General features: G+C 44.0%; 2 protein-coding genes across 2 annotated transcripts in view; one reads left to right on the top strand and one right to left on the bottom strand.

Annotated features, from left to right (window-relative positions):
* Positions 1-15,070, bottom strand: part of ANAPC10 (anaphase promoting complex subunit 10) — a 497,529-nt gene that overhangs the window by 464,033 nt on the left and 18,426 nt on the right. The window lies entirely within an intron of this gene.
* The window catches only part of LOC147728473 (uncharacterized), a 508,290-nt gene continuing 495,796 nt past the window's right edge, over positions 2,577-15,070 (top strand). Inside the window, exon 1 of the mRNA XM_086962242.1 lies at positions 2,577-2,745. Within this exon, the coding sequence (XP_086818368.1) occupies positions 2,706-2,745 (40 nt within the window). The 5' untranslated portion in view covers positions 2,577-2,705. The remainder of the gene's footprint in view (positions 2,746-15,070) is intronic.

The raw sequence follows: 15,070 nt of genomic DNA, 5'->3' as shown, positions 1-15,070 counted from the left end.
TTTATCACTAATGACATGCAAAGTGGGCGTGCCAAGATGTTAGCGACTGAAAACAGTCACTAACATCGCTATCTCCTATTACCAACTTTTGGAGATAATCGCGCTAAGCGCGAATATCTCCAACAGCTAACACCTGCCCCTGAGCAGTTCTTAGCCATGTTATCGAATGGTAGGTGGATAACATGGCTAAGAGCATTAGCTCGGTAATGCATGAATATCGCTGACTTTTCAGCAATATTCATGCATTTCGGCCGATTTTTATCGCTTAGGAGATAAACCTTGATAATAGCAAGGTTCCTAAGCGATAAAAATCGCCGCAGCTCGGCGATAAAAATATCGCCGCTAAACCAACATAGCGATAATTATTGCTAGTTGTTGGTAATATGCCCCTGTGTTCCCACACCAGATGCAGCAAGAAGGCCCTGCCAGAATGAGTACATTGCTAGATACCTTAAAAAATAAATTTTCAATCCAGTCTCCCCATTTTCTTTGTTTAGAATCCAGAAGTGGGAAATCAAGGAGCCACTATTGTGTGGGATAAAATGGATTAGAAGTGGGACAATAAGGTGGGAGAATTTATCTATTTTGCACCTCGAGTGAAGGTCTATTTTTGGTGTTACTAGTCTTACAAACCTTCATGGCCTGCTTAGCCTTTGGGACAATCTTGTTTCTTGGTCATGATGACCAGTTGCCATCTCTTTCGTCATAAGGTGTAGATAGCAACCCATTGTAGCCAATGATTTGGTTGAAAGTTGAGGCTAGCAGTCAGTGCCAGATCAATGGCCATTTAGGTCTTTGTTAGTCAAGACCTTTTGAGTTTATGAAAACTATGTATCGCATAGTTGATTTTAGCGTTTTTAAGCCACATTTTATCCATTAGTCTATGATTGTATCATTCACAATTTTCTTCACCACACACCAGTGTGTATCAAGGGGCAATGTTAGCCCAATTCAGTCCTTGACTGCCTTCACTATGAGCTACGGCATGCTGCCTGTTCACAAGGAACACATCAACACATGCAGATGTACCATGGTAATGTCTGCTTTTTTGAGACCAGAAACACACTTTTGCTGTTAGCCATTTTTTTCAGATGTAATGAGGGCCAGGCAGCTTCCCGAACAATAACGTTGTGCAAAAACTATAATAAAACAAAACAAGCATTGCCAAAAAGCTAGCGACCAGCACCACACCTATTGGCTCTGCCAATGTTTGTTTTGTGATTGTGGGGAGTCTGATGTTAGTACTTTCCAGCAGTCCTCCACTAAATATTTTGTGGTGGTTGAACTCCATTCGACCACATTAAGCATCGCTGCCATCTTGCTTTGTGGATTTGGAGGCGTTATTCAGAAGTCTACTCTCAAAAGGACATTTTGTATTGCTTAGGGGACACAGAGTAGAGATTTAAAGAGCTTGATTGTCACTCTACATAGTTGGTGGCATGAGTGGTGCCGGCCTCCTCCTTCGGCCTTGTAAAGTAGAGTACTTTCTATTTTGGATCTATCAATCTCGGTGTTATATATCAGTCATCTACTGCTATATAGTTTGGCAAATCTGGCTTCGCCTGGAGGCTCGCCTTGCTGTGCTTTGCATACCGATGTTCCAACTGAACAGTGCTGCTCGCATCACTCCAAGATAGGTGAAACACTTCACTTTTTTCAATGACCTTTCCCACCAGGGTGATCTTCCTTCTCGTTTGATTTGGCTGATAGGTGTCTCCAATCCATACTTTTTGTTGTTCTTATATTCATTTTGATGTTGTGTTTATTTTTAAATTTCTCTGTCACTTTGGCTTGCTTGAATATGGTAGTTGGTGTTCTTGACCAGAAGGATTGAGTCAACTGTGCATAGGAGGAGTGGAGCTTTTCTAATGCCTTTCATTGGGGCGTTGGCTGCAATGAGTTTTTCTCCCATCCTGTTGATATAAAGTATGAAGGTAAGGGGCACCAACAGCTAGTCTATTTTCACCCTGCATACTGTTGTGAATTGTTCAGTAAGACTTCTGTTGGTGCCTCACTGTCTCGAGGACTTGCCAGGACCAGATTCATTGATAACTACCATCAATCTCTGTAAAATCACACAAAAAACAGTTTGACGTGTTTCAGCACTATCATCTAAGAGAAGGCATTGTAAGGAGATGTTAGATAACTTTTTGTGTTGCATTTTTGTTGTTAATACTTCATAGTATAACTAGACAGTTCATTACAATTGCAAAGAGAATTTGGTGTTTTGAAATTGTTGTGTCTCACAGGGCAAGGGTGAGTTATTTTATATTTTTTTTGCTCGACTAGCCTGGTGGAAGAATATCAGTGAAAGTCTGATGCTAAGGGTGTGTTTTAATGGTAATACTGAAGCAGGCCCTGGTATCAGAAAAAAAATCTGAAAAGTTTTTCGAATTTCAATGCACTTTATAAAAAGCGCACCATAAACATCTTTTATTAAATATGTTTTTTAAACAAGACGTTGGTGGTTGGCAATATCCTGTAGCTGCTATCCTGTTGGCAAGGATTTTGAAACGTTACTTTTTATGCCTGTGGTTTCTTTGTGATTGGGTGAAGAGACTGTCAGGAAGTGAGACGCTTGAGATAGTGGTTAAATGTTGCTGCAGAACTGAGCCGCTCTTCAGCCACTACTGCAAGCTAGGTGAAACAGCAGGCTGCTCTTTTACATACTGTGTCGGAAGTGAAAACGTGGGCAAGATCTAACGATGGATCAAAAATCGGTGTACGCTTTATTGTACTTTTCCGGTGAGTAAGACCTCTTCAGGATTTTCATGGGCATGTGGAATGTTGAGTTCAATCATTTTTGGGGGATTGCAAAATGTGTATTATGTTTTAAATATTATAACATGAAAAGGTCCATATTTGTGAGTGGAATGTAGATGGCCACATCCTGAAAAAAAAAAAAAAAAAGGGCTCGATTCTGAAACTGATTGAGCCTCTAAATTGGTGGAGGTGCGAACGCGCAGCTAGCGTTGGTGCAGCAGGTGCAGTGGCACCGGGGCACAGAAGACCTGAGGGGCCTATTGAACCCTGATAATTGCAGTATTTTGCTACCCCAACAGCAGTCAAAGGACCCATTTTCCTTTCTGTGCCAGTGCCCTGGCAGCTTTGCTACGCTGCTGTCGAGGTGTGGTGAGAGTGAAGGATTTAGGGAAGATGTTTTCTCCTGTGAAGAAACAAAATAGTTTCAAAGTGCAAAGTCGCTTCGAAGTTTCCTTTGTGCATGGTGATAAGTAGTCTGCAGCAATTAAGTGTGTGAAAACGTTTATATATGCAGGCCCCTCTCAGAGTATGTGAAAGTCGCAGGCACTTGGGTACCCCAGTCATTCTTTACGATTTACAGTACAGTCAGAGAAAAAGAAATCACAAACATGCACCAGTAAGTGTAAATGTCTGTGGTCTAACGCCCAACCGGGAAACATTGAATCCAGAAATATTGGATTTTTGGGTTCTTGTTGATGTCTGCAACATATTTAAGGTCAATGCGATTGCAAGATTATAATTTTAGATACTGTCTAGTGTTCTGTTGTATCATTTTTCATATCCACGTTATACCTAGGTAGCACATGTGTTGTAGCTGAGAGTCTTAATGCTTCTGTTGAAGAAATCTGTCTGAAAGCGCCAGGGGACCCATATGCAAAGCCATTTGTGCACCTAAATTAGTGTAAGGTTTGCTTATGGCCTGTTTTAGTGTTCACGTTTTGTATTAAAAAACGAAAACTTAAATTGTAAATCGATATTTTCACTTGTAAAATTACACCATAATGGAGCAGCTCTCCGCCAAGGAGCACCAAATGCGTGTTTCAAAGAAAGAATTAATTAGAAAGTGGGTCAGTCACGACCTCGAGAGTTAGTAGGTATTCACTCATTTTAGTAATACCCATTTCCACCTTGGAAAAGGTCGTGTATTTAGGTCTGTCCAGGGCAAAAACTGACCAGCGCAGGGATGGGGAACAAACACCAGTCCAGCTGGAAATCTATTTGTGAGGGTCGAGGGGGCTCGGAGTAAGGCAAGGCCTTCCAGCTCACATGGTGCCACTGTGTGTCACATGATATCCGGTCACCGAGTGAGGAGCCGATATCACATAGTGGCAGGGAAACGAGCTGGAAAGGACTGCATGAGTGGCTTTCCACTCCAGCTCATGTTTTGACACTGAACAGCGAATCTACATTAAGCGGTGTGAAAACACCACAGGACATCAGTACTTCCCTCACCAAGCTTTTAAAACAAATTATTTTGTGTAAGGGGGGGTTTAGTGTGCGGACGGAGCAAAAGTGCCTCCTGGGTACTGCCCGAGGCCCCACCCTATCCAAGGCCCCCCTCCCTTTCAACACTTAGTGACAGTTTCAAGCCAATTCTGGCTCAGGCCACCTAAAGTTAATTTTTACAAACTTAATTTTCTGCTTAGATGATCAAACACCCTATCCAAAGCACCCCGCCCCCTTCCTCATGCGTGACATTTTTTGTAGTTTGCTGGTCCGGGGACAGGATGGACGTTAGCCAAGTAGCATTATTTACCCATTGTTCTAAGTGCTCCTCGGACCAGTAGGAACAGTTTTAAGCTGCTGCACTTACATGTAAATGTATTTATATAGTGCAAATCGCCCACATCGCAGGCATCTATGCGCTTGCTTAGGGAACCCGTCCTGGTATTCCCCTGTGATATACCCCGGAAGGGTGTCCACAAGGTGAAAGCCAGGCATCCCCCGCGAGGGGCCGTTGTGGAGATTAAGCAAGCTATTGCCCAGAGTCGCAGAGTGTGAACCCGTGAGTCGAGTAGGCACCGGAGCGAGAATTATCGAGTCCATGGAATTATTGAGCCCATCCCCCGTCGAGGCGGGGAATTGAACCCTGGTCCAGGGCCGATCTCAGCTTCCGGGTCTGCCGCCTCTAACCCCTGAGCCACACTTCTCCACCTAGGCTCCATTGTTTCCAAATAATGTATGCAGGCATGCAAACCATCGGGGTTTGCAGCGCTGCTAGCCTCTGCCCCTAAGTAATGTGCTTTAAACACCACAGATTAGTTTTCAAATTAAGTATAGGTGGCAAGCAGGAAATCTATCACTTCATCTTGGGGTATCAATGCCAATCCTGTTTTCAGAGGTCCTGCATACTAAAAAGCTATTCTCCCAGTTTATTTTATTCTAGATAACAGTCTTTGCACTGTCATTTTTAGGTCTCGCCTTTACCATTCCGCAGGAATGGGAAATGGGGAGAATTCAAGTCGGCTATTTTCTCTTCAAACCAAAGGGCTTTCAGCCGCGGTTTTCTTGCAGTTCACGTGAATCACGTGATCAAACATGCACGAGCATTCACGTCCAGGGCTTCTCCTCCCCTAGCAGCACTCCTCCCACACCAGCAACTCTCCCCTCCCACACCAGCACCTCCCCTCTCTCTCCCCGCAAACACAGCCTTGCCCTAGCAGCACTCCTCCCACACCAGCAACTTCCCCCTCCCACACCAGCACCTCCCCTCTCTTTCCCCCGCAAACACAGCCTTGCCCTAGCAGCACTCCTCCCACACCAGCAACTTCCCCCTCCCACACCAGCACCTCCCCTCTCTCTCTCCGCAAACACAGCCTTGCCCTAGCAGCACTCCTCCCACACCGGCAACTCCCCCCTCCCACAACAGCACCTCCCCTCTCTCTCCGCGACTTCCCCCTCCCACATCAGCACCTCCTCTCTTTCTCCCCGTCAACACAGCCTTGCCGTATCAGCACTCCTGCCACACCAGCACCTCCCAGTAAAAAAAAATGGCGGCCGCGCATCTAGTTTGTTTACATCTCTGCCATACCCCACTCCTTGCCTTTCCACGTCCCAGCGCTCTTTTCTCCCCCTTTCTTCACCCAGCTTGCTTTCTTTGCCTTCCCTTCCTCCTGCTCGGTGTACCCTCTCCCCATGCGTCTTCAATCTCCCTTGCACACACTGTTTCAGAGACACGCTTTCCGTTCGTGCAGCACGTGCAGTGGAACCGGACGCAGAAAATACATAAAATCAAATAATTTACATTTGTCCAAAGACTCCATAGCCTATCCTTCCTACTACGCTCTTCCATCCTTTCTTTTTACATAGAACTCACAACACTTTCAAAGTTTTAAGTGACGTATTTTCCGACAATAAATAAATATTTATAACATGCGTCTTCAATACTATATACTAACTACAGCTGTATGTGTTCTTAAATAGCACACCCTTCGTCACTGCTCTCCCCTCTCCCTTGCACAAACTCTTTCAGAGACACGCATTCCGTTCGTGCAGCAGGTGCAGTGACACCGGCCTCAGCAATCCATACTATCAAATTAATTTCCACTATTTCAATGGATGGGACACATACACGAAAAACATCTCTGTTCGTGTCTCTTTGTTATCACGGCCGCCAACATGCACAAACAGACAACAGACTTTCTCTTTTCCATTCACGCACAGAAACACGTACACGTTGACCACATTTACACGTGCTTCTTGCAAACAAACACCCCCTTCCTTGTGTCTCATTCATTCATCTACACGTTTCTGCCTTTCCTATTCAGACGTGCACTTTTTTTTCATTTTAAGCATAACACCCTGTCTTTTTTTTTCATTTTAAGCATAACACCCTGTCTTTCAATTGCTGAAACAATAACACCAAAACATCTCTCTGTTCCATTCAGCACGCAAGGCAACATGCACAAACAGTCCACCAAAATCAGCTTTCTGGTCGTGGCTCTTGCTTATTCTATCTTAATCAGGCCCGTCCACACGCACGACAGTAACACACAGCCCTCACACTCTATCTCTTTTCCATTCATCCACGGAAACATGCACCCGTTCACAACATTTACACGTGCATCTTGCAAGCATACCCACCCTGCCTTAGCTTATCCCCCCCTGTCTTAACTTCAGTCTTATTCATTCATCTGCACCTTTCGGCCTTTTACTCGCGCAAATACGCACTAAAAGAACAAACAGTCTAGACTCTTTCACTTTCATGCACGACAACTTTTTTTTCTTCTTTCTTTTCCCCTCTGTAAGGTGGGGAGGGGGCCAGAGTCAAACGTCTGGGGCCTAACCACCCCAGGAGACTGAATTGCTTTCATCAGAGTCGTAAAGATTGTAATCTGTTGTCGGCCATCCGCGGGGAAATGCAAATGTTAACTAAAGAGACCGAAAGGCGCCTTTTTTTTCCGCCAAACCATAAAGCAAGGGAAGCAACTTTAGAAACAATGTGTCAAGCGGCACGTTCTTTTACACTGTCTATGACATGCACGTACAATGGTCTTATTGTTGTTCATTATTTTTTTTTTATAGTTACGTTTCATAGTGCAAAGTTACACACAAAACATGCTTAGCAACATCCCTAAGGGCCTGCTTACGCCATTCACCCACAACAAAACGACGATCATGAGACGACATTTTACGTGTGCGGACAAAGTTAAACATTCAGTATGAGCCTACAAAAAATTTGTAGGATTACAAAAAACACTTCTGTTTTTGGTGGTGACTTGTGCTGTCACCGACAACGCACTAAGCACAGCTCAACATGTGTCTCCACTCTCCCTTGCACACACTCTATCACAGACACACTTTCCTTTCGTGCAGCAGGTGCATTGGAACCGGCCTCATAAATCAAGAAAAACAAATAATTTGCCTGTCTTTCAATTGCTGGAACACATACACGAAAAAAACGTCTCGGTTCGTCTCTCTTTGTTATCCTATCCCAATCACGCCCGCAAACATGCACAACAACCAGCTCACAGACTTTCTCTCTTTTCCATTGACGCACGGAAATACGTACACGTTGACCACATGTAAACGTGCATCTTGCAAGCAAACCCCCCTGCCTTCTGTCTCATTCATTCATCTACACATTTCTCCATTTCCTATTCAGGCGTGCAGTTATTTTGGTCCTTTTAAGCATAACACCCTGACTTTCAATTGCTGAAACAATTACACCAAATCATCTCTCACTTCCATTCAGCACGCAAGGCAGCATGCACAAACAGTCCACCAAAATCAGCTTTCTGGTCGTGGCTCTTGCTTATTCTATCCCTATCAGGCCCGCCCACATGCACGACAGTAACACACAGCCCTCAGACTCTATCTCTTTGCCATTCATCCACGGAAACACGCACACGTTCACGTTCACAACATTTACACGTGCATCTTGCAAGCATACCCACCCTTCCTTACCTTATTCCACCCTGTCTTAACTTCAGTCTCATTCACAACACACATTCGTCACATAAATGCACACCCTCGAAAAACAACACTGCTGCTCACTCAGTTTGCACAGGCAGATCACACCACTTCGCCACATCTTGAAAATTATTTTGAGTGAAAATTAACAGAAAATATTAGACGGCATTTTAGACACATTTGTCCCATGACTCCATAGGCCATCCTTCCTACTACGCTATTCCATCCTTTCTTTTTACATAGAACTCACAACACTTTAAATAAGTGACGCATTTGACGACAAACAAATTATTTATAACATGCATCTTCAATACTATATACCAACTACAGCTGTACGTGCTCTTAAATAGCACACCCTTCGTCACTACCTTTTATCCACACAGTATATTGAGCCAATTCTGCTGCTCCCTCCTAATGCACGCACAGATCACAACACTGCGACACATATATAAAAGTCTGTGTCATCGGAATTGACAATGTTTGACAAACAATACACAACTTGGCCACACATCACACTAAATGTACACTACTTATCAACACACATTAGTGACATGCATGTACACAATCGTGATCCTATTCGGCTACTCACTCATTAGGCACAGGGAGCTCATACCACTTTGCCACATCTCTTGAAGGATTTAACCTGCAAATACGAAACGAAAGTGCCTATGCTTTGTACATATAATAAGGCCATGCCTGCACACACTAGCTTTCAGACTCCGCAGCTCACTCCTTTTGCAAACACACAGGGCACACTAATTCTAAACATATCACTAACGCATTGCCATCAAAAGAAAACTGTAAGCAAGTGCGTTACTCAGTGCAAGCACCTCTCAGTCACTGATCACAGCACTTACTCACACTGCACACAGGCCTCACTCAAACTGCACACAGCCCTCACTAAGACTTTACACAGACTTCAGAAAACACACTGCATACAGTACGCTATCAGTGCGTACTGCACACACTTACTGCACACAGACAGAACTTACAGTGCACCCAGCACTCACTCAAAAGAACGACACACGTCTTCAATACTAAATACTAACTACAGCTGTATGTGTTCTTAAATAGCACACCCTTCATCACTACCTTTTATCTACACAGTATATTGATCCAATTCTGCAGCTCCCTCCTAATGCACGCACAGATCACAACACGCCGACACATATATAAAAGTCTGTAGCATCGACATTTACACGTGCATCTTGTAACCAAAATCCCCCTGCTACTGTCTCTTCCGAACCACACCTCTACCTCCAGCACATTTCTGACACATCTTTGTCTTTATTTTCACAGTAAATAATGTTGGACGCGCATTTCTTTTGAATATATATCTTGTGGTGACTTGGCCTGTCACCTACAACGCCCTACAGGGTCCTTCTGAGTAAACACCAAGCACAGGTCACCATGCCTCTCCCCTCTCCCTTGCACACACTCTTTCAGAGACACGCTTTCCGTTCGTGCAGCAGGTGCAGTGACACCGGCATCAGCAATCCATACTATCAAATTATTTTACACTATTTCAATGGCTGGGACACATACACGAAAAAAACATCTCTGTTCGTGTCTCTTTGTTATCCTATCCCAATCACGGCCGCCAACATGCACAAACAGACAACAGACTTTCTCTTTTCCATTCACGCACAGAAACACGTACACGTTGACCACATTTACACGTGCTTCTTGCAAACAAACACCCCCTTCCTTGTGTCTCATTCATTCATCTACACGTTTCTGCCTTTCCTATTCAGACGTGCACTTTTTTTTCATTTTAAGCATAACACCCTGTCTTTCAATTGCTGAAACAATAACATCAAAACATCTCTCTGTTCCATTCAGCACGCAAGGCAACATGCACAAACAGTCCACCAAAATCAGCTTTCTGGTCGTGCCTCTTGCTTATTCTATCCCAATCAGGCCCGTCCACACGCACGACAGTAACACACAGCCCTCACACTCTATCTCACACATGCACCGCCAATCACACATGCAACGCCAAACACACATGCAACGCCACACACACATGCACAAATACACACATCTTGCACTCACACACCCATGAACTCCTCACACCCATCACAACACTCTCACACTCACTATACATCACACACTCTCAGCCACAAACCACCTCACTCACCCTCACCCTCACACACCCTCACCCACAGTCACACACTCAACATTCAAACTCGCACACCCTCACTCACCTTCACATCCTCATCCAAGCAACACCACTCCCACATCAACGCAACTCATCCACGCAACGCAACTCATCCACGCAACCCCAGTCATCCACGCAACACCACTCATCCACGCAACGCCACTCATCCACGCAACGCCACTCATCCACGCAACGCCACTCATCCACGCAACGCCACTCATCCACGCAATGCCACTCATCCACGCAACGCCACTCATCCACGCAACCCCACTCACCAACGCAACGCCACTCATCCAAGAAACACCACTCCCACATCAACGCAACTCATCCACGCAACGCAACTCATCCACGCAACCCCACTCATCCACGCAACCCCACTCATCCACGCAACGCCACTCATCCACGCAACGCCACTCATCCACGCAATGCCACTCATCCACACAACGCCACTCACCCACGCAACGCCACTCACCCACGCAACCCCACTCACCCACGCAACGCCACTCACCCACGCAACGCCACTCACCCACAAAACGCCACTCACCCACGCAACGCCACTCACCACGCAACGCTACTCACACATGCAACGCAACTCACCCACGCAACCCCACTCACCCACGCAACGCCACTCACCCACGCAACGCCACTCACCCACGCAACCCCACTCACCCACGCAAAGCCACTCACGCATGCAACGCCACTCATGCATGCTACGTCACTCACGCATGCAACTCCACTCACACACCCCCTCACCCTCAAACAACTTACACTCACACACCCACGATCTCCTCACACCCATCACAACACTCTCACACTCACTATACATCACACACTCTCAGCCACAAACCACCTCACTCACCCTCACCCTCACACACCCTCACCCTCACCCACAGTCACACACTCAACATTCAAACTCCCACACCCTCACTCACCTTCACACCCTCACAACACTCACCCTCACTCACGCTCAAACTCTCACCTTCACTCACCCACACCTATTCATCTTCACACACCCTCATCCCATCACCCACACTCATACTCACACCGTCACCCTCACTCACCCTCACACACCATCACACACCCTCACACCCCCTGAACATCACATCCAATCACCCTCACACCTTCAAAGTCCACCCTCACAACCCTCACTCATGCTCACACCGTCACCCTCACTCACACTCACACACCATCACACACCCTGAACTTCACATCCAATAACCATCACACTCACACCGTCCAAGGCCACCCTCCTAATCCACCCTACAACACCACCCTACAACTCCACCCTCCAAAATGACTGCGCATCTATGTTAATGCAAGCAAAGCTTTTGCAGTGCGGCTTGATGTGTACCTTACCAAAACAAATAATGAAAAAAATTTACATGTATAATATAAAAACAATTACTGATGTCTTTGATTTTGGATTCAGCGCTAACAACAGCATCAATAAACATTACATAGGTCTCTTAGCTTCAGAAACAACGCTTCACAACATTAATACATTTGAAGTGTACAATATTCACGGCGAAAGTATAAACACTTATAGCCATCATCACAACAACTCTCACCCACACCCACTCACACCCTCACACACAGCCTCACACACCATCACTCATCCTCAAACTCCCTCACAACCTCAAACACCATCACTCAACAACACACCCTCACCCTCAACAACCTCACCCTCACCCTCACACACCCTCACTCACCCTCCCCCACTCACCCTCACACACCATCACTCTACATCCCCCCTCACCCTCACACCTCCTCACACACCCTCACCCTCAACAACCTCACCCTCACACCTCCTCACACACCCTCACCCACCCTCACCCACAGTCACACACTCAACCTTAAAACTTGCACACCCTCACTCACCTTCACACACTCACACCCTCATAACACTCGCCCTCACTCACCCACACCTAGCATCACACACACTCACACCCCATTACCCTCACCCCCTCATCTTCAGACACCCTCACCCCCTCACCTTCAGACACCCTCACCCCCCTCACCCTCACAACTCTCACACCCTCACTCATACTCACACAGTCACCCTCACTCGCCCTTACACACCATCACACACCCTCACACCCCCTGACCCTCACATCCACTCACCCTCAAACTCACACCGTCCAAGTCCACCCTCCAACTCCACCCTACAACACCACCCTACAACTCCACCCTACAACTACTAATCCACCCTCCAACTACTAATGCACCCTCCAACTACTAATCCACCCTCCAACTCCAAAAGTAAATAGCATTAGGCAACATTTAATTCAATAACAAAACATCAGATTACACACTTGTAGGTATTCAAAAATGAAAACTTAATGCATCGCAAGGACAGTGCACAAATTAATACATAAAAACGCAGTAAACGATTGTTAAATATAACATTTTTTCAAGAAAAAAAAAATCCGAAGAAAAAAAGGGAAACATCTGAATACACAGCGAGTAATACACCAATTTAAAAGGGGACAAAGACCTCTAAAGGACAAAAATTCACAACATAAAGCAGTCACTAAAGTGAGGGGAAGTAAATAAACCATTAAACAATGGTGGAAATAATCCACAAAACAAAGAAAGTGCGTAATCACAAGAGCACTAGACCTCACATCCTACTTGCAATTCACTAATAAGTACAAGAAAGAATTTCACTCAAACTAAACAACAACAACAATACAATTTTTAAAGGTGGCTTCATACTTATACTTTGCCACAATTAATGCACATCTGTAGTCGGAAATTTATAAGGAGGTAAACATTGTCTCGAATAAGCAAACACAGACAAAATCAATGCGCATCTATGTTAATGCAAGCCAAGCTTTTGCAGTGCAAATTGATGTGTACCGTACAAAAAAATGATTACTTTTGACATGCATTATATAAAAAACGTTACTGATGTGTTTGTTTTTTGATTCAGCGTTAACAACAGCATCAATCAACATTACATAGGGCAGGATTAGCTTTCTCAAAAAACGCTTCACAACATTAATACATTTGAAGTGTACAATATTCACAAGGAAAAAATGATCACTTATAGGCATCATCACTATGAATCACACCCTCACCCACCCTCACCCTCAGCCGAACACACCCTCACTCATCCTCACCCTACATCACACTCTCACACTCTCACAACCTCACACCCTCAATCACACTCATACCCTCACACACCATCACTCACCAACACACGCTCAGCCTCACTCACAACAGCAAATGCCCAGACACTCACATCCACTCACACTCACACTCACACCGTCCAAATCCACCCTCCAACTACACCGTAAAACACATAAATAGCGTTAGGCAACATTTACCCTCACCCCCTCATCCTCACACACACAATATTATGCTTCACTTTCATTCATAATGTCAAAGACGTAATCTATTGTGTCTTTTATCACCTAAGCTTACTTTGGGGACTCTTGCAAATTCTTGTTCTCCCACACAAGGGCACCCTGCTCCTGCGGTGAACACTCCTAGACTGGATTAACACATTACTATCACACACAACTTGTTCATCATCAAACAACCAAGCTACAGGTAGCACCCTTTACACCACATGCTCAGACTGTGGATCGTTGCTTCGTCCACAAGGCACTACACAGGAGTCCCCCAGGTCACGGATTCAGAACCTTCTGAAAATGTCCGCCTACCCACAAATAGGAAACATCAAAAAGGTTTCTGGCAACTTATCAACCTAACAATAATGCTATGCTGAAAGAAGATGCCTTCACTCTGAAGGGTACATTGTCTGGAACTATCTTCACCTCCAATTAACACCTACAGACAACTTCCGCCGTTTAAAAAATTCACATCATTATTAAACTAGCATGCTCTTTTTATTCGAGTACTATACAGCAAGTTTTTTACACACTATTATTAACGTTTCACATCAACTACTTTAAAAAAAATAATCTACGCTATCCTTTTGAGACCTAGACAAACAACTACAAAACTAAGGCCAAACAACAAAACGAAAATGCAAAAAAAAAAAAAAAATATCAAAAAAATGCACAAGATCTGTTACGCACCAAGTAAATAAAAACGACACTAGCTAACAATCACATAACTAACTCATAATACCTACATTATTAACACCTTTAGGTAACACTCACAAAACTAAAAATTTAAAAGCGAAACAATCAACACAGATAAAAGAAGGAATAATGGAAATAACGTCAACATACATTTGCAAATTAAAACACAAAGAAACATCCACATTTGCAGTTGCCTTACATTATTCGCATATTTCGTTAATAAAGATTAAAAACATAACTAACATTCGCAAAAGTATACATTTACACACCTTCAATTAAACACTGTGCCTCCGAAACATTTACAAACATTGTCATTGTAAAAATAAACAATTTAAATCATTAAAACTTATCACATCCAGTTATTACATAAATACAAAGTACATACTTCTTCTAAGTTAAAATACAGATCATGTACGTAAAAATACAAATACAACCAATAAATACATTAAAATTGACACAAACAGACATTATATATCAACTTTATAAACAGTTAATTATCTATATTTTAAGTAAATAACAAAAAAGTCATATAGTCGCGAACAAAAGATTTACATTTTTATACAAAAAATAATATTCTTTACTTTATACATACTATCAATACTACATTCGAATACATAAATAAAACAGTTAGAAATAAAGTCTTACCTGTCTAACGACGCAACAACAGCACAGGAACAAGAAC

Source organism: Lissotriton vulgaris, chromosome 3_1 (assembly GCF_964263255.1).
Source record: "Lissotriton vulgaris chromosome 3_1, aLisVul1.2, whole genome shotgun sequence".
NCBI lineage: Eukaryota > Metazoa > Chordata > Amphibia > Caudata > Salamandridae > Lissotriton > Lissotriton vulgaris.
Note: the sequence above shows the minus strand (reverse complement) of the source record. Positions and strands in the feature narration are given on the sequence as shown.